Source organism: Rhinopithecus bieti, unplaced genomic scaffold, assembly GCF_001698545.2.
Source record: "Rhinopithecus bieti isolate Rb0 unplaced genomic scaffold, ASM169854v2 scaffold_20170, whole genome shotgun sequence".
Taxonomy (NCBI): domain Eukaryota; kingdom Metazoa; phylum Chordata; class Mammalia; order Primates; family Cercopithecidae; genus Rhinopithecus; species Rhinopithecus bieti.
In genome coordinates this window covers 2,243,560-2,263,666 of record NW_016810097.1, presented here as the reverse complement: position 1 = coordinate 2,263,666, position 20,107 = coordinate 2,243,560, and the positions used below count along the sequence as shown (strand labels likewise).

The window sequence follows — 20,107 nt, the reverse complement described above, 5'->3', positions numbered from 1 at the left end:
GGCTGGAGTGCAGTGGCCGGATCTCAGCTCACTGCAAGCTCCGCCTCCCGGGTTTATGCCATTCTCCTGCCTCAGCCTCCCGAGTAGCTGGGACTACGGGCGCCCGCCACCCCGCCCGGCTAGTTTTTTGTAATTTTTAGTAGAGACGGGGTTTCACCATGTTAGCCAGGATGGTCTTGATCTCCTGACCTCGTGATCCGCCCGTCTCGGCCTCCCAAAGTGCTGGGATTACAGGCTTAAGCCACCGCGCCCGGCCAGATTTTTTTTTTTCTTTGGAGACAAGGTCTCGTTCTGTCACCCAGGCTGGAGTGCAGTGGTATGAACAGTGCAGCCTTGACCTCCTGGGCCCAAGTGACGTTCCTACCTTAGCCTTCTGAGTAGCTGGTAGTTGGGGACCACAGGTGCGCACCACTCTGCTGCACAGCTAGTAGGTTTTTTTGTTGTTGTTGCCGTTTTTAAATTTTGTAGAGACATAGTCTCCCTATGTTGCCCAAGCTGGTCTCAAACTCCTGGGCTCAAGCAATCCTTCTACCTCAGCCTCCCAAAGTGTTGGAATTATAGACGTAAACCACCATACCCAGCCTATACTGAGTTCTTTAGCTTAAATTTTACTAAGTGTTTGTTACATTCGTCTTGCAACTTAATTTTAGGAGACAAGAGAAAAACTATGTGCTGAGTACTGCCATTATGAGGAACACTGTTAAAAAGCCAGCTAGCAGCTCCTGCTCTGACCAATTTTAAATTTGTTAAGAAAAGAATTGGTAAAAGGTGAAGTCAGGAAATGATGAGCCGGTACATCCTAGATCCTTCACTCCTAGAATACATTTCAGCCCAGTGATCTCAAAAACAGTCCCTACCCAGCCCACACACACACACATGCAGAAAGACAGAAATGCAGAAGAAAAGAGTTTCTTATTCAATGACCTGAATAAACAGAAGTTCAAGACACTGCCACAGTCTGCATGTTGGATTTCCCTCTGCCACCCACCCCCATTAAGAGCTGAGAATCTTTGTGGCAACACCACCCCTCGCAGCCATTCAATACTTACAAAGAGAGAGAGAAGGAAGGCAGGAGAGCCCATTGGGACACTGTCCTGTTAGAGGACAAACAAACACTGATCAGGTTCCACAGAAACTCTCAGCCACAAGCACCCCAAACCTCAGGACAGAGACACAAGCACCACACACACAAGGACAAAATTTAAAAACTCAAGAACAAGAGGAAAGAGATCCAAAAGCAATCTGGCCATTACGCCTCTAGAACAGAAACTGATGGTCCCCAACTGCTGCAGGCTAAGCCATTTCCCCCGCCTTGAGAGCACTCTCCCAGAGGAATTAATAATTCCCCTACTCACGATTTCTCCCATGTGACTGGGTCTTTCGGTTACAACAGGCTTATTCAATGTTTAGATGGGTGCGAACAACCACCATTCTAAGATCTATGTGTCTGTATATCATTGGAATCTAGAAGCCCAACAGTACCAAGTAGTAACATAAGGTTCCTTGGATACTTCAGACTTCTACTACTGGAACACTGGCACACAGGTTCCTTCCTGATCACCTCACCTTCTCTGAAGCATCCTGTTTGCGAGTAGAATCTCTCCCTCGAAGACTTTTAGCGCTGATCCCAGACTCGGATGTTTGCATAATCAACTGCGTGGCCAAGAATTGCTGTAGGGAGAAGAAATAGGGTAGGCCATGGAGACCTGATTTAGTAGGGACAAATCAAGTACACTTTAAGCACTGTATATAGAACTTTGTACAGTACTCTTCTGGCTCAAATATATTTTGACTGATTGGAAGTTTAGCATATTAAGTTTTAATTCCAGTTGCAATAGGGATGCTAAAGAATCAAGTAACCCTCTTTTTTTGCTATAACATAGGATCAAATCTCTATCCTCCAGGAATGAGAAAAAGAATAAAACTGGAATGGTCCAAAGATCATTCAGCAATTTAAGTAATTTGACAGATCGTGCAAAGATTTGTAACATTCTTCCAAGTTCAACACCCCAAAAAGTACCTGGTAATGCAATCACAGGATAAAAGTAGGGAAAAGGAAAGGAGAAACTCTTATTTGCTGAGCATCTACTATGTACCAGGTACTTGATGTAATTAAAAAATATGCATACACCATTTTAAAAAAATTTATTTAAAACTTTATGAAACTGCAATTAATTGCCCAAGAAAGGTAGAATATTGTATCACAACTCTTTCACCACACCACAGAAAATAAAAACAAATTCCGCAAGAACAAAATATTACGTTTTCAATGTGTCCCTGATAGCTATCCAAGTAAAAGCCACAGCAATCCTTCTTGGCATCAATATGAATTCTCCCCTTGAGTATTTTAATTTCATCCTTGCTGAAACACAAAAGATCTTTAAAGTACCTGGATCTGTTCCAAGACATCTCGCTGCATCTCCACTGCCATGTGATAGACATCATGGTCTGAGCTATTGTACATTACAGCATTCTGAAACATCAGCATAATGTCACGCTGAAATTCAGCTGTGCTTCGGATCAGTCCATTTTCTATGTTTTTCTTAATAGTTGACAAATCCATAGGCCTAAAAAAAAGAACAGGGGTAAGTGGCAGTGTGGGTGGGAAGAGGACTCACCCAGATCTCTGAATACATTATCATCATACAGACTTTCTCATATATACCTTTATTCGCAGCTGCCAGGACTTAAATGCTAACGCCTTACCCCAAAACATGCACTTAACCCATGAAACAATCTATATAATAAGCACTGAGAAAGGTAATAAAGGGAGTTTTAGTGTTTTCTTTTTTTTTTTGGAGACAGGGCCTGGCTCTGTCACTCAGGCTGTAGTGCAGTGGCATAATCATGGTTCATTGCAGCCTCGAACTTCCAAGCTCAAGCAATCCTTCCCACCTCAGCCTCCCAGGTAGTTGGGACTACAAATGCGCGACACCACACCTGGCTAAGTTTTGTATTTTTTTTTTTTTGAGACGGAGTTTCGCTCTGTCGCCCAGGCTGGAGTGCAGTGGCCGGATCTCAGCTCACTGCAAGCTCCTCCTCTCGGGTTCATGCCATTCTACTGCCTCAGCCTCCCGAGTAGCTGGGACTACAGGCGCCCGCCACCTCGCCCAGCTAGTTTTTTTGTATTTTTTAGTAGAGACGGGGTTTCACCGTGTTAGCCAGGATGGTCTCGATCTCCTGACCTCGTGATCCGCCAGTCTCGGCTTCCCAAAGTGCTGGGATTACAGGCTTGAGCCACCGCGCCCGGCCATAAGTTTTGTATTTTTTATAGAGAGGGGGTTTCGCCATGTTGCCCAGGCTAGTCTTGAATTCCTGGGCTCAAGTGATTCACCCACTTCAGCACCCTCAAAGTGCTGGGATTACAGGTGTGAGCCACCACTCCCAGTGGGGATTTATTCTTTTAGACTATCAGTGGTGATCCAGCCACTGGAATCATCAGTTTAGTACTTAGTGCCCCTTATAGCAAAACCATAAACTTACTTGCTTTAAACTTTCCATCTAAAGCAAAACTTTCACTAAGACTGGACAACTTATAATTCAGGCAAGTTACCATGCTGAGTGGACCATGGCTCACCTCTGCACAATGCTGTGGTAGCCAGGTGCTATGTCATCTGTAACAGGCTGCAGGAAGACATTGGCATACCTGTCCAAAAGGAATAAGGTGCAATTACTGACATTCTCCAGAAGAACAGGGAGGGAACTTACTCTAAGTAGCTGAAGATAGTAAGAACCAATACCAGCAGTTCCACAGAAGCCTACTCAGACTTTTTTCCAGTCACCAACAATGAAGAGTAGAGAAAATGAACCTACTGACTGGTAAAGCCCACTCACCTATGATTAGCTGCAGCTCTCCATACAAGCATGATGGCTTTCTTCCAAATTTTCTGTGCCTGAATAGCTTCCTGATCCTCACTACAGACAGAGCTGAAACAGAGATACAGCAATTCCACTAGGCACAAGTTTAAAAAAAAAAATACATATTATATATATAATTATCTCTTTTTTTTTGAGACAGGGTCTCACCCTGTCCCCCAGGCTGAAGTGCAGTGGCGTGATCATGTTCACTGCACCCTCAACCTCCCAGACTCAATCCTCTCACCTCAGCCTCCCAAGTAGCTGGGACTGCAGGTGCATACCACCATGCCCAGCTAATTTTTTAATTTTTTTGTAGAGATAGGGTCTCACTGTGTTGCCCAGGCTGGTCTCGAACTCCTGGGTTCCAGCGATCCTCCTGCCTTAGCCTCCTAAAGTGTTGGGATTACAGGTGTGAGCCATGATGCCTAGCCCTAATAATTTTTGTCAAATGTTTATTCCAGGCCAAAAAAAGGGAAACACTAAAGAAAAGATCAGGCCAGGCATTGTGGCTCATGCCTCTAATTCTAGTGCTTTGGGATGTCAAGGCAAGAAGACTGCTTGAGGGCAGGAGTTCAAGACCAGACTGGACCACATAGAGAGATCCTGTCTCTTAAAAGAACATTTTTTAAAACAAAATTTAAAATAAAGAAAAGACCAGGTATGGTGGCTCATGCCTGTAACCTCAGCACTTTGGGAGGCTGAGGCAACTGTTGAGCTCAGGAGTTTGAGAACAGCCTGGGCAACATGGCAAAACTTGGTCTCTACTAAAAAAAATTTTTTTAATTAGCAGGGTGTGGTGGTGCAGGCCGGTAGTCCCAGCTACTAAGGCGGCTGAGGTGGAAGGATTGCTTGGGCCTGAGAAGTGGAGGTTGCGGTGAGCTGAGATCGCGCCACTGCCCTCCAGCATGGGTGAGTGAGAACAACAAAGAAGGAAAGAAAGAAAGAAAGAAGGAGAGAAGAGAAGAAAAGAGAAGAGAAGAGAGGAAAAGAGGAGAGAGAAGAGAGGAAAGAAAAGGAAGGAAGGAAGGGAGGGAGGGAGGGAGGAAGGAAGGGAGGAAGGGAGGGAGGGAGAGAGGGAGGGAGGAAGGAAGGAAAAGATCCTCTCCTTCTCACCTTCACTGCCTTGGCCTCAAAGGAAGAATCTCAGATACTCACAACTGTGAAGAAGCAGGGCTGCTGGGGATGGAGTCTGCCAGTGTGTGTGACTGCAGTGTAGCATTGTGTATGCTGAAGCCATCATCACTCTCGCTCACGGGAGGTTCATTATCCATTTCTGACAAATAACCTTCTCCTTGATCCTCTTCCTTAGGCTCCTCTAGGCTGGCCGCTTCACTGACACCATCTTCCTCCTCATCCTCACCTGGGGCATCCTTAGACACAGTATGCTCCAGTCAACAAATGCAAGCAAAACTATCCAGCAAAGCATCATTAAACATGATCTGTCTTTTGGGTTAGAATTAGTTCTAGAAATGACCTCACGCTGTTTCCTGACTTAGCTATCACTTATACTACCATCTACTTAAAGACACTGACTTAAGTAATTTAGAACCTGGACAAAGAATAATACCCAGGATCTTTTAAAAAGAAAGAAAAAAAGCTACTTACTTAAGACTAAGCTAAGAGGCGTTCCTTCTTTCCCCTTGTTCGAGAGTAACTCTGACCCTGGATACAAAGTTATCAAAAATAATTTTTATTTTGTGTCTCATCTGATGGAGCAAGCTCACATCGCATTCTTTAAGTCTCTGTTACTACTGCTTTAATAATTATAAAAAGAAAACTTTGGATGATTTTCTTTGGATAGTCTAATTAATAAACTGGATTCCTGTATGTTCTCCTTGGTTCTGGTATGCTTATTCACTCCAAATCACTCTAAGTGTATCAAGCCTTCTTAAGGACTGTGATATTCACAAGCTGTTTCATATGGGAGGCACCTGTTGCTACAGTACTCCCATTATGCCTGTCTACTGCAGCTTTTCCCCACGCAACTCCATACCAGTCTCTTATCAGAGAATAAAAATGCAACTTTACTGAAATTCATTAAAAAGTAGTGCTATAGAGAAATCTAATCACATGGCAAGAGGAATAAAGAAAAGTCTGAAATACCTTTATCTGGCTTCCAAAAATAGTCCCTGATTCTTCTTTCAATGAGTCTGCAGAGGAGAGAAAGACTACCTGAAGATTTTTCCACCTTAGCCTTCCCCTTCCTATGGACCATAATCCCCTGCAGCTCTCCTTTCCATGCTGACCTGTTCTACCTCCTCTACTTGCCCACAACCCACAATCCCTCAGAAGCCAAAGCAAATGATTTCAAGTTAGTTAAAGAGGACTTTATTTACCTGACATTTCAAACTTGTGCTGAGTCTCTGCTTCTAAAGGATCTTCAATGGGATTTGAGCCATGTGATGGAGACAACATGCTTTCAGGGGATGCCTGAAAACCAGAAAAGAAAAAACACCCTAAGTACTGGTAAATCACTACAGCTCACACAACTTTATTCTTCAATGATAATGAGACCATAGAAGAAATTCTAAGTCCTACTCATGTAATGTGACTCCAATGGTCACCTTCACAGGAATAAGTATATATAACACTAATCACAGCCTATGGGCTTTGGACCATCAAACATGTCAGAACTCAGGAATGAAACTGGAAAACCAAAAAGCCTAAGCTGTCACTTCTTAAGATATAACCCTCCATCTCCCCAGCCCCTGATCTTTATTAAGTACCTCTGTCTTCACATTTGTAAGTGGAGTCTCATTGCCTTTCCCAATGGCAACATCTGCTTCAACAATCTCTCCAGTTGCAGTACTTCCCGGTTCCTCATCTAAGTCCTGACTCCTGAGTTCTGGTGGCTCCATACTTGTGGCTGGAACAACTCCAGCTACTATTTCGGCCCCTGAAATGACTGATTCTGGTTCTGCAGGTTCCACCTTGATCTCTGCACTGGGCTCCCTGATGTCCACCAGTTCATGTATTCCCTTGTTTTCTGTTTCCTCAAAGTCCAGTCTCTCTTGCTTGACTGTCATTTCTGGTGCAGGGAGAGGTACTGGCTTGTCCCGCTCCTGCTGGATAGGATGCTCCCAGGGGCCAGGCAGGGATTGAGGATCATCATTTTCTTCACAAAATGACAGTGCTGCTTCCACTGCTGCCACATCCAGCACTTCAGGATGATCATCTACCTGTCCCACAAAACACAAGACTATTGAGGTCACAGAAAGAAGCCCAAGTCCCTCAATTTTTGTTAGCACCAAATGTGATGGCTTGAATCTGCATCTTTTCTCTCCATTTTTTCCATGTAGTGGAGGCAAACAATGAACAGGCACCTGTTCCATGCAAACCAGTAACATGGGTAGGCCTGGGGAGATGACTAGTATGTTAGCACCAAAGGGCTACAAAGATGGGGATGGGCAGAAGTAGGAGAGTTAAGTAATTCTTACTGTAAGAAGTAAAGAAGCCAAGCATGGTGGCTCATGTCTGTAACCTCAGCACTTTGGGAGGCCAAGGTGGGTGGATCACTTGAGGCCAGGAGTTTGAGACTAGCCTGGCCAACATGGCAAAACTCATCTCTACTAAAAATGCAAAAAATTAGTGAGGCGTGGTGGCACGTGCCTGTAGTCCCAACTACTCAGGAGGTTGAGGCAAAAGAATTACTTGAGTCTGGGAGGCAGAGGTAACAGTGAACCAACATCGTGCCACTGCACTTCAGCCTGGATGACAGAGCAAGACTCTGTCTCTTAAAACAAAACAAAACAAAACAAAAAAAAACAGCAGCAAAGTAAGGCTGAAGAGAGAAGCCTATGTAGGACCCATGAGATTCTTTGGGGCTTCACTGAATAGTTACCTTGTCCTCAATGATGGCAATGATGTCTCCAACAGTCTCAAAATCCAGCTCTTCACCTGTGTAAGACACAGCAATATCCATCTTCTCAGCCAGATCTAATTCTTCCTTCCCATCTATGCTGGGAGCCTTTGATCCAACAGGGGCCTCTGCTACCCCTGATCGAAAACACTCTTCTTTGATAGAATTGATGATCATGGATATTTCACTGCTGTCCATGGAAACAGTCACAGTATGTGGATCCCCCACAGCCTCCATGGGAACACAGTTATCGGGCTGACTCACTGAATAATAGAAAGAGAAAAGCCATCTCAGAAGCTTATTGGGTACAAAGTGACCACCTTGAGATCACATCAGCGCTATAGACAGATGTCAAATATCCAAACACTTAAGATCAGAAAGAGTCATCATACATGTGCCTATGTTTTCTTCTTCCCAGTTTTATCTAGAAAGGTGAGAACATAATCTCAAGCCTGCTCACATCTGTACACTTAGCGTCTTCCTGCAATACATAAATGCCCACCCACCTCTTCTCACATCTAAGGATATTTATTTCTAAGGATAAAGATGGCACATGTCTATGTAGAACAGAGAAGCAGCATCTGAATTGGAGCTTGATGCTCTTGGTCATTTTTCCCTAACTGAAGCTCAAAATGAAATTTTAGACCTTGTGGCTGCTCAGGGACGCACCTGGAGCTACACTTTCAGTAGTGGAGACAGCCGGAGCAGAGGATGGTGCTGGCAGCGCAGGCATCATGACAATGGTAGCTTGGGACACAGACTCTACAGGGGGTGGCACAAGTTTAACTGGAGACTCACTGGCAACAGTAGTGAAGGAAGCAAGAGGTGTGGTGAACTGTGTAGGACCAGCTTCTAAAAGCCGGGAAAGAGTGGGAGCACCTAACATATAAAGAGGTACATAAAATGAAGTAAGAAGAAAGCACATAAACAAGAAGCAATAGCTACTTGAAGACTCAACTAAGAAAATTCTTATGGTCTCAAAGGATGAGAGCAACTCCTGCACTGAGTAAGTTCATCATCTATATCCTTACCCTCTCTAACCTTACTTAAGATCTTCCTCCAAGAGGCCGGGCGCGGTGGCTCAAGCCTGTAATCCCAGCACTTTGGGAGGCCGAGACGGGCGGATCACGAGGTCAGAAGATCGAGACCATCCTGGCTAACACGGTGAAACCCCGTCTCTACTAAAATACAAAAAACTAGCCGGGGAGGTGGTGGGTGCCTGCAGTCCCAGCTACTCGGGAGGCTGAGGCAGGAGAATGGCTAAACCCGGGAGGCGGAGCTTGCAGTGAGCTGAGATCCTGCCGCTGCACTCCAGCCTGGGCGACAGAGCAAGACTCCGTCTCAAAAAAAAAAAAGATCTTCCTCCAAGTTAGGAATGAACCAAAGCACTAGAACACACAACATATATAAAAAATGGGTGGTGAGGCCAGATGCAGTGGCTCATGCCTGTAATGCAAGCACTTTGGGAAGCCAAGGCAGGTGGGTCACTTGCGGTCAAGAGGTTGAGACCAGCCTGGGCAACATAGTAAAACCCTGCCTCTACTAAAAATACAAAAAAAAAAAAAAAAAAAAAAAATTAGCCAGGTGTGGTGGCGGGCGCTGTAATCCCAGCTACTCAGGAGGCTGAGGGAGGAGAACTGCTTGAACCCTTGAACCCAGGAGGTGGAGACTGCAGGGAGCCAAGATCGTGCCACCGCACTCCAGCTTGGGCGACAGAGCGAGGCTCCATCTCCCAAAAAAAAAAAAAGGGTGGTAATTTTTCCTCAGTGGAAAATTAATCATCAAGAAACAAAAAACTGGTATGAATAAATCTGTCACTTCTGCTGAAGTTCAGCATATTGTAAAACCACCCAAGTTTAACACCATTCAAATACCAATAAGGTTTGTATGGTATTCTATGGAGCTTTTTTTCCTTCCCTGCTTTATACTTTCTACCTCATTAAATTCTCATCACATCCTTGTAAAGTATATATGTTACAATAAAAAAGGAAACTGAGGCTCAAAAGCTAAGTTACCTATCCAAGGTCACAAAACCAATGTGTGGCAGGCCTGAGATTCAAGCCCAGTTCTCTGGTTCCAAATCTTATTCCACTATTCTATAATCTTAGGTATCTCTAGCACCTTGATTTTGTAAGCCCTAAGAAAGCAGCTCAATATTACTCTCAATATCCATGCAGTGGTCAATCAGGGCTATCAGTATCTTGAAGATAGATGACTTTATAATACGGAGACTACATTGTTTACCAGGTAAAGTAGCTCCAAAAAAAAGTTAGAAAAAGTTGGGCTTTAAATCTAGAACTGACAACTGCTTAGTAACAAACAGTGAAACTGAGTCAGTGTCAAGTTCAACACCTCTGAGGTTGTAAAGGAAAAGTGGTAACTTACCTGATGCAGCAGGGGAGGCTGCAACAGTATTGGGTGTTTGCTGTATCTCCCCACCATGTATCATGGGAAGGACCCCGCCTACCTCCAGGAGGACACCTGTACTGTTCAGGTGGCCAGAAGCCACAGCCATTTCACTCTCATTGACCTACCAGGGAAGAATAGAGGTGAAGGCTACACTCAAGCTTTCCTTTACTACCATTTCCCAACAAAGCTCCAGCAGTTGATCAAACTTCATGAAAACTAATAGTTAATATCCACGGAGAATAATTTAAGACTCAAGGGAAACTCTAAACTATAATGTTCAAAACTTATCTGACAAGAGTTCTCTGGAGAAGAGAACCAAAATAATTGTGATTCAGATACCTCAGGACCCATGGGTACTATCAACTTACTGTATTTTTAAAAAATTAACATTTAATTAGGAGATCTTTTCCTCTTTTGAACTTTTATTCCCCATGTCACATTTTAGGTCCCAGGCACTCCCTTCCAAGTACTAAATCACCACAGCTCTCAAACACCCACAGAAGTCTCCATACCAGTCTGGGGCTAGTAGGCAGGAGGCTGCCCTTCTTCAAGAGCTCTGACAGCAGAGGGGAGGGGGGTGGAGTTGCTTTCTGTCCAAGCATCTTTTTCTGGGGTGAATCATCTGTTACTGGGGTCATGGGGGCTTCTAAGGGTGCAGAGCCTGGAGGAAGGGTGTCAGGAATCCCAGGAAACGAGGTGACTGGGGTACTCGGCAAAGTCCCAGGGGTTACCTAAGAGACAACAGAGAACCTTTATCTGACTTCTCAAACTATGGAAGGTTCCCTACTCATCTGTGTGGGTTAGTGTGTCTAACTATTATTTTATTAGTCCTGAGTGGAACTGCCCAGAAACCCTCTATCCCTCCTGCTCTTAGCCATACTTTTCTTCCCCACAATCTTCTCCTTCATCCACTCAAACCCACAATGACTCAACCATCCCGCCCAACCTGCCTTTTATGAACTCCAGTATTACATTTAAAAGGATTTTGTCCCTTATTTCACAGGAATTTCATAAGACTAGTTTGAAACAATTCCTTAAAATAGTTTTTTACCTATCTCTCAGAAAGGTCAAAAGCCTCAATGCTTTTAGGTCCGTTCTTATCTCAGAGCACAGAACATGGTAAATTAAGTCTTTAGCATTCAGATCAAGAGAGGAAGTTGCCTCTAGGCCAAAAGTGGTTTCCTCATCACTCAGCTCTGCCGGCTTATTGCCCCTTCACTTAATCAATTCCCACAGAAGGAAATATACTCACCCCAGAGGTAGCCTCTTCCATAGTGGTTGGAGTCAAGTCCCCAAGTGGATAATCACCTCCTGGGGAGGCAGAATCTATAGGAGAGCGAACCATCACAGTGGGTAACCTCCGGGGGGGTGTTTTTACTGCTTGACGAGCTAGAACATAAAAGAGAACAATGTCCAAATCTTCAAGATTAAATACATGAAACTTGACACTATTCTACTATTATACAATAAAGGACAAATAGGAATGCTGCATTACTAAAGCAACACAATGAGTCTGAATTAGAAAGCTTTAACAATTCTGGAGATGGATAACTTTAGTATAATTTTTCCTAAGGGCAATTTTCACACTAAGCAATCTCCTTTAACAATCTCAAACTACTTAATTATCCCAAAGGTCCTTGGAGTGGCAAAGTAGTTTAAACACCCTTTAATATTCTCTTTAGCAACTTATTAATATTCTGCTTTTAAGAACAGGCAGGCTGGGTGCGGCGGCTCACGGCCATAATCCCAGCACTTTGGGAGGCCAAAGCAGGTGGATTACCTGAGGTCAGGAGTTTGAGGCCAGCCTGCGAAACCCTATCTCTACTAAAAATACAAAAATTAGCCGGGCGTGGTGGCAGGCGCCTGTAATGCCAGCTACGTGGGAGGCTGAAGCAGGAGAATCGCTTCAACCTGGGAGGCGGAGGTTGCAGTGACCCAAGATCGCGCCACTGCACTCCAGCCTGCACAGCAAGAGCAAAACTCAGCCTGGGGAAAACAAAACAAAACAGGCAAAGACCTCACTGGCTCACAGCATGTATTCCTAGAGTTGTAAATGCTTAAATTTTCCCCCTCATCCAATGACTGAGCTATTCTCAATCTCTTCACAGGCCCTTGATTTCTAAAACATTATGTTGAATATCTTCTTATCAAGCCTTTGTGTCTTAAAGTTAATTTAAGGTCTAGTGAGATCTGAGAACAACTCATGTTCTAGGAGTTTCTTCTTAGACATTAAGGGATGTTTTTATTCTGGTAGAAGAGAAAACTGCAAGCAAATTTAAATCAATGGATTCCATGTTATAAAACAGTCCAACTGTCATTAGCATGCAGTACTGTGCAATTAATTGCTAAACAGGTATACTAGGTCCAGCTTACCCTGATATGCAGCATCTGTAGCCTTCCTCTTTACTTCAGCCTCCTCTTCTTCCAATTTCTTTTTCCTAAACAGGGAATTAACGGTTGGATGCTAGACAGCTCTGGCTCCTCCCCAGAGTTCACAGAACCCTTACAAAGAAATGTTTTTGCCAGGCCAGCACTTTCGGAGGCCTAATCAGGAATTCTAACCAGCAAAACAGGGAACTGGGGTATAGTGCCTAACTCACAGTTCTTCACCCAGGCAAACTATAGCCACTTTTAAGTTAGAACTAAGTTATGTTTTCATACTGAAATGTTCCATCACATTACCTTCTAGGACTCACTCCCCGCTCCCAGCCACTAAGCCACTCTGCGCTTTCCCCTTCCAGAATCTGTCTCAAGTCTAAATGGATGGCAGTTGGAGGAAATAAGCCAGATTACTTGAGTAGAAAAGAGGGTAAAAAGAAAGAGGCACAGAAGAACAATATAATATAACCCACATTGCAATGTCATTGCAAAGCTCATCCAGTCTGCTGTCCATGTGTCCAGCTTGAATTAGTTCTGCATCTCTTTTTAGCCGTCTATAGGAAGAAAGAGAGGTAGGTAGACTAGGTTTTTTAATCTGCTATTTAAAAAGTTGCGACCAGTACAAGAAGACAGCCCCTATGTCTTTCTCAATCTTTTGGCATTCTCTCTGATAAGTACCTATATCTCTCCTGAGTTTCCTTTATCACTTTCTTTAGTTCCTCAACTCTCTCAGCAGTCAGTTTCCGAACAATGACATCTTCAACAGTTTCCACCACTTCTCCCTTTTCACCTCGTTTCCGTCTGTGGAAAATTGAAAGAAAAAAAAAAAAATTCATATTCGAGTAAGAGAACATTTATCCCCTCTCCTACTTGCTTTTACCACTTTTATATCACCCAGTATTATAAGTAAGTATAAACCAGAATTCCTCAATAAATACTCTCCACTAAAGAAATTTGGCTGAAGTACCTGGCTTTGTACTCACTTTGGTGTCTCAGTGGTCTCTAAAAGCTCCGAGTATTGGGAAGCACAATGCTATAAAAAAAGTGAAAATGTGATGAGCAAGCCTGGAAAGAAATGACCTTTCAAAGTTTCAAGAGATTAGAGTAAGATTTAGAGAAGAGAGCTATATGTAAGATGGGAGTGGTTTACTAGGAGGGCAAGTAACTTTATAATCAAATCAGTTCAAAATAATCAAAACAAGACACAGAAAAAGGGAGTCTTATGGACTAGAGTTTGTGCATTTGGGGAAAGGCAACATAACTGCCAATATTTATAGCTAATATCTACTAAGTAGTTATCACATGCAAGGCACTGTGTTAAATGTTTTACATGTATTACCTGAATTCACAACAATCCTGAAGCAACTCTTATCTCTATTTTACAAATGAAAAAACAGAGGATCATGGCCCAAAGTTTTTAGATGCAGTAATAATGAACCCAGATCTAATTCCCAAGCTTGGGCTCTTAACTGTTATGCAACACCAGTAAAGAAAGGTCTAATATGATCATACATGGATGGATTAGCAAACAGTAGGAAAAAGAAAAAGGTGTATTCTCAACTATTTTTCCACATCATGGTATAAAAGCTTTGTAATTAAAAGTCACAGCCTGGCAGAGAACCTACTTTACAACCCAAAGACTGCTCTAAAAGAGCACTTGTTTGGGAACTTACTTTTTGAGAGAACCAGTCTGGAGGGCGGCCAGGTTCTGCAAAGGGCTTGATTGCTCTGCTAACTGATACCCTACAAAATGAGGAAAGCTTTATTACACATCAAGCAGAAAATAACAGGAGAGGTGTGCTGAGAGTGCAAGGCTCAGAGTTCAAACTTTGGAATAAAAAAGATGCCAATGGCCAGGCGCGGTGGTTCACGCCTGTAATCCCAGCACTTTGGGAGGCCAAGATGGGTGGATCACAAGGTCAGGAGATCGAGACCATCCTGGCCAACATGGTGAAACCCCGTCTCTACTAAAAATACAAAAATTAGTTGGGTGTGGTGGCACGCACCTGTAGTCCCAGCTACTCAGGAGGCTGAGGCAGGAGAATCTCTTGAACATGGGGGGCGGAGGTCACAGTGAGCCAAGATCTCGCCACTGCACTCCAGCCTAGAGACAGAGTGAGACTCTGTCTCAAAAAAGAAGAAGGAAAAAAAAAAAAAAAAGATGCCAATGAATGCAAGGTGCGCAATGGGCCGTGCGTATAATCCCAGCACTCTGGGAGGCAGAGGTGAGAGGATAGCCTGAGCCCAGGAGTTCAAGCCACCCAAGGAGACCCCATCTCTACAAAAAAAAAAAAAAATTGACAAGGTGTGCTGGTGTGTACCTGCGGCCTGTGGTCCCAGTTACTTGGGCAGCTGAGGTGGGAGGATCCCTTGAGCCCAGAAGTCAAGAGGCTGCAGTGAGCCCAATTCATGCCACTGCACTCCAGCCTGGGTGACACAGTGAGACCACCCCCTCCGCCATTCAAAAAAAAGAACAGCATGTATAGTATATAATCATGTGTGTTAAAAAATGACGGGGATGAGGAGGAAAAAGAAAGTATTTATTTGCTCACATAAAATTAATGCTGGAGAGACACAAGAAACTGCTAACACCAGTAGATGGGGGGGCCAATAATGCGAGGAAGACATTGCATATAACTTTGAACCTTATGACTTAGTATCTGCCGATAAAATAATAAAATTTAAAAATTTTACTAAAGTATTCTTACACTATTTTTCTATGACTGGGCGTGGTGACTCAGGCCTGTAATCCCAATGCTTTGGGAGGTTGAGGAGGGCAGATTGCTTGAGATGAGGAGTTTGAGACCAGCCTGGCCAACATGGTGAAACCCCATCTCTACTAAAAATACAAAAATTAGCCAGGCTTGGTGGCATGCACCTTTCATCACAGCTACTCGGGAGGCTGAGCTAGGACAATCGCTTAAATCCAGGAGGTGGAGGTTGCAGTGAGCTGAGATTGTGCCACTGCATTCCAACCTGGCTGACACAGCAAGACTCCATCTCAAAAAAACAACCAAAAAGAAGGATTCTTAACACTATCTAATAAAAATGTGAGGAAATATACAGATTAAATTCTATTTCAAACCAGTTTACCTGTTTTGTTTAAAAATGAGCTTAGTTTATATATATATACATATATGTATATATGTACACATGTACACACATGTGTATATATACACACACACGCATATGTATATACACACACATATACACACAAATATATGTGATGTGTATACACACACGCACACACACACAAACACAGTTTTTGTTTAGACAGTATCTCACTTTGTCACCCAGACTTCATGGCACAATCATAGCTCACTATAGCTTCCACCTTTGAGGCTTAGGCAACCTCCTACTGCAGCCCCACCCAAGTAGCTGAAATCACAGATGCACCATCATGCCTGGCTAATTTTCTTTTTTGTAGGGAACAGGGTCTCTTACGTTGCCTCCCTGGCTCAAGTCATCCTCACACCTCAGCTTCCCGAGTAGCTGGAACTATAGGAACACACCACCAAACCGAGCTAATATTTTTATGTTTTTTTGTAGAGACACAGTATTGTCATATTGCCCAGACTGGTCTCCAATTCATCATCTCAAGCGACCTGCCCGCCTTGGCCTCCCAAAGTTCTGGGATTGCAGATGTGAGCCACTGCACCCAGCCCCATTCTATTCTCTAGTTCTATGAGGTCTGTAATTTTTCCTAGATTCCACATGTAACTGAGATCATACAGTATTTATGTGTCCGGCTTATTTCACTTTACATACTATCCTCCAGGCTCAACCATGGAATCACAAATGGAGGATTTAACTCTTTTTTATGGCTCAATAGTATTCCATTTTGTATATAAATATATATGTGTGTGTGTGTGTGTCTGTATCTCGTATTTTCTTTACCTATTCATCTGTTAACGGATAATAATTACCTTAATTGTAGATAGTTTCACAGATGTATATATATTTCAAAAGTACCGTATCTTATGCTTTAAATATGTGCAGTGGCCGGGTGTGGTACTCACGCCTGTAATCCCAGCACTTTGGGAGGCCAAGGCAGGTGGATCATCTGAGGTCAGGAGTTCAAGACCAGCCTGGCCAACATGGTAAAACCCCATCTCTACCAAAAAATACAAAAATTAGCCAGGCATGCTGGCGTAGGCCTGTAGTCCCAGCTACTCGGGAGGCTGAGGTGGGAGAATCACTTGAACCTGGGAGGCAGAGGTTCCAGTGAGCCAAGATTGTGCCACTGCACTCCAGCCTGGGCAACAGAGTGAGACTCCACCCCCCCCCCCAAAAAAAGGTGCAGTTTACTGCACATCAATTATATCACAAAAAAGTTGTTAAAAGGGAAGGAATGTGACCTTTCTTACCAACCCCCTTCCTTCTTGTTGCATGGAACAAGGATGTGATAGCTGAAGGTCAAGCAGCCACCGTGAACCATAAGATAACCAGAAGATAAACTATGTGCTGAGGAAGGTGGCACAGAAAAAGAAGATCCTGAGCCTCTAATGTCACTGTGAGGTTGCTATGAGAGCTGTGGACTGCCTAGACTTCCTGTATGTGTGACAAAAAATAAACTCAAGTTTTTAACCCATTTCTTTGTTGCGGTTGCTCTTTCTATATAGTGTTTTTGTTTTTATGGTGGCCACGTATTACTTCAGAAATTAGATTTAAAAAACAAACAAGGCTGGGCACGGTGGCTCACGCCTGTAACCCCAGTAGTTTGGGAGGCTGAGGCGGGTGGATCACCTGAGGTCAGGAGTTCAAGACCAGCCTGACCAACATGGAGAAACCCCGTCTCTACTAAAAACACATGGTGGCGCATGCCTGTAATCCCAGCTACTCGGGAGGCTGAGGCAGGAGAATCACTTGAACCCGGGAGGCGGAGGTTGTGGTGAGCCGAGATTGCGCCACTGCACTCCAGTCTGGGCAAAAAGAGCGAAACTCTGTCACACACACACACACACACACAAAATGCTAGAAAGCATGACAATCAGCAAAGTACTGAATTGTTTATAAATGTGGCAAGAGAGTTAAATTCATAATGGATGATGCAAAAAAAAAAAAGGGGGCGGTGAGGGGCTGATACCAAGAAAGGTAAAATGATGACAGTTCTAGGCTGGGAGTGATGGCTCACATCTATAATCCTAGCACTTTGGAAGGCTAAGGTGGGAGGATCACTTGAGCCCAGGAGTTCGAGACCAGCCTGGGCAACAAGTGACAAAAAAAACAAAAAATCAGCCAAGCATGATGGCAAGGGTCTGTAGTCCCAGCTATTCAGGAGGCTAAACTGGGAGGATCACTTGAGGCCAGGAGTTGGAGACCAGCCTGGGGAACATAGTGGGACCTTGTCTCTACAAAAACATAAATATTTAAATTAAAAAAAAAAAAAAAAAAAGTCCAGCCTGGGCAACATGGCAAAACCCTATCCCTACCAAAAAATACAAAAATGAGCCAGGGGTGATGGCATGTGCCTGTAGCCCCAGCTACTCAGGAGGCTGAGGCCGGAGAATCACTTGAGCCCAGGAGGCAGAGGTTGCAGTGAACCAAGATTGCACCACTGCACTCCAGCCTGGGTGACAGTGAGACCCTGTCTGCAAAAAAAAAAAAAAAAAAAAAAAAAAAGCAAACATGATAGAGTTACTACATAACCCAGCAATTTCACTCCTTGAATAAAAAACTCAAGAGAATTAAAAACATTGTTCACAACATTGTACACAAATGTGCGTATCATCAGCATTATTCATAATGGTCAAAAAGTGGAAACAACCCAATTGTCTATCAAGCGATGGATAAACAAAATTTGGTATATTCATACAACAGATTATTATTCAGCTAAAAAAGGAATTAAGTATTGATACATGCTATATAAAAATGAACCTTAAAAGCGTTACGTCAGCCAGGCACGGTGGCTCACTCCTGTAACCCCAGCACTTTGGGAGGCCGAGGTGGGCTGATCACGAGGTCAGGAGATCAAGACCACCCTGGCTAACACGGTGAAAGCCCGTCTCTACTAAAAATAAAAAAAATTAGCTGGGCGTGGCGGCGGGCACCTGTAGTCCCAGATACTCAGGAGGCTAAGGCAGGAGAAAGGCGTGAACCCAGGAGGCGGAACTTGCAGTGAGCCAAGATTGTGCCACCGCACTCCAGCCTGGGCAGCAAAGCAACAGTCTCAAAAAATAAAAAATAAATGAAATAAAAATAAAGAAAATGTTCTAAAATTAGATTGTAGTGATGGCTGCACAACTGTGAATATACTAAAAACCATTATATTGTACATCTGAAGTAGGTTAATTTTATAGTATGTGAATTATATCTCAATAAAGCTGTTTAAAAAAAAATAAAGGCTGGGCGCGGTGGCTCATGCCTGTAATCCCAGCACTTTGGGAGGCCGAGACGGGCGGATCATGAGGTCAGGAGATGGAGACTATCCTGGCTAACACGGTGAAACCCCCTCTTTACTAAAAAATACAAAAATTAGCCGGGCGCGGTGGCGGGCACCTGTAGTCCCAGCTATACGGGAGGCTGAGGCAGGAGAATGGCTTGAATCCGGGAGGCGGAGCTTGCAGTGAGTGGAGATGGCACCACTGCACTCCAGCCTGGGTGACAGAGCGAGACTCCGTACCAAAAAAAAAAAAAAAAAAAATACGGCCGGCCTGGTGGCTCACACCCGTAATCCCAGTAGGTTGGGAGGTTGAGGTGGGCAGATCGCTTGAACCCAGGAGTTCAAGACCAGCCTAGGAAACATGATGAAACCCCCAACTCTACAAAAAAATACAAAAAATTAGCTGGGCATGGTGGTGTGCACCTGTAGTCCCAGCTACTAAAGAGGCTGAGGTGGGAGGATCACTTGAGCCTCAGACATGGAGGTTGCAGTGAGCCAAGATCACAACACTGCACTCCAGCCTGGGCCACAGAGTGCAACCCTGTCTCAAAATAAAAAAAAAAAAAGGCCGCACTTTCGGAGGCCGAGGCGGGCAGATCATGAGGTTAGGCGACTGAGACCAGCGTGGCCAACATGGTGAAACCTTGTCTCTACTAAAAATACAAAATTAGCCAGGCATGGCCAGGCGCAGTGGCTTATGCCTGTAATCCCAGCACTTTGGGAGGCTGAGGCCAGTGGATCACCTGAGGTCAGGAGTTCGAGACCAGCCTGGCCAACACGGCGAAACTCTGTCTCTACTAAAAACTAAAAAAATTATCTGGGCGTGGCCGCACCACTGCACTCCAGCCTGGGCGAGAGAAGGAGACTCTGTATCAAAAAAAAAAAAGGGAAGAAGAAAAAGAAAGCCTACTCACCGCTTAATATGATTAACTATAGAAATCTACCAATGTGGCCGGGCGCGGTGGCTCAAGCCTGTAATCCCAGCACTTTGGGAGGCCGAGACGGGTGGATCACGAGGTCAGGAGATCGAGAACCATCCTGGTCTACACGGTGAAACCCCGTCTCTACTAAAAAAAATACAAAAAAACTAGCCGGGCGAGATGGCGGCGCCTGTAGGAGGCAGGAGAATGGTGTAAACCCGGGAGGCGGAGCTTGCAATGAGCCGAGATCGCGCCGCTCACTCCAGCCTGGGCGACAGAGCGAGACTCCGTCTCAAAAAA

General features: G+C 44.2%; 1 protein-coding gene across 7 annotated transcripts in view; it reads right to left on the bottom strand.

Moving 5' to 3' along the window:
• BRD8 (bromodomain containing 8) overlaps positions 1–20,107 on the bottom strand; it is a 43,475-nt gene that overhangs the window by 22,038 nt on the left and 1,330 nt on the right. For 2 of the 7 annotated variants that reach the window (XM_017891300.1, XM_017891301.1), the window contains exons 3-21: positions 14,179–14,248; positions 13,489–13,538; positions 13,184–13,306; positions 12,979–13,059; positions 12,500–12,564; positions 11,379–11,515; positions 10,639–10,857; positions 10,103–10,247; positions 8,387–8,596; positions 7,700–7,980; positions 6,585–7,037; positions 6,195–6,288; positions 5,962–6,008; positions 5,014–5,228; positions 3,835–3,927; positions 3,578–3,646; positions 2,390–2,567; positions 1,567–1,671; positions 1,050–1,094 (exon numbers count right to left, since the gene is read on the bottom strand). In XM_017891300.1, the coding sequence (XP_017746789.1) occupies positions 1,050–1,094; positions 1,567–1,671; positions 2,390–2,567; positions 3,578–3,646; positions 3,835–3,927; positions 5,014–5,228; positions 5,962–6,008; positions 6,195–6,288; positions 6,585–7,037; positions 7,700–7,980; positions 8,387–8,596; positions 10,103–10,247; positions 10,639–10,857; positions 11,379–11,515; positions 12,500–12,564; positions 12,979–13,059; positions 13,184–13,306; positions 13,489–13,538; positions 14,179–14,248 (2,680 nt within the window). Of the gene's footprint in view, positions 1–1,049; positions 1,095–1,566; positions 1,672–2,389; positions 2,568–3,577; positions 3,647–3,834; positions 3,928–5,013; positions 5,229–5,961; positions 6,009–6,194; positions 6,289–6,584; positions 7,038–7,699; positions 7,981–8,386; positions 8,597–10,102; positions 10,248–10,638; positions 10,858–11,378; positions 11,516–12,499; positions 12,565–12,978; positions 13,060–13,183; positions 13,307–13,488; positions 13,539–14,178; positions 14,249–16,477; positions 16,483–20,107 lie in introns of all 7 variants that reach the window. The other 5 variants (XM_017891306.1, XM_017891304.1, XM_017891307.1 and 2 more) reach the window with 4 other exon arrangements.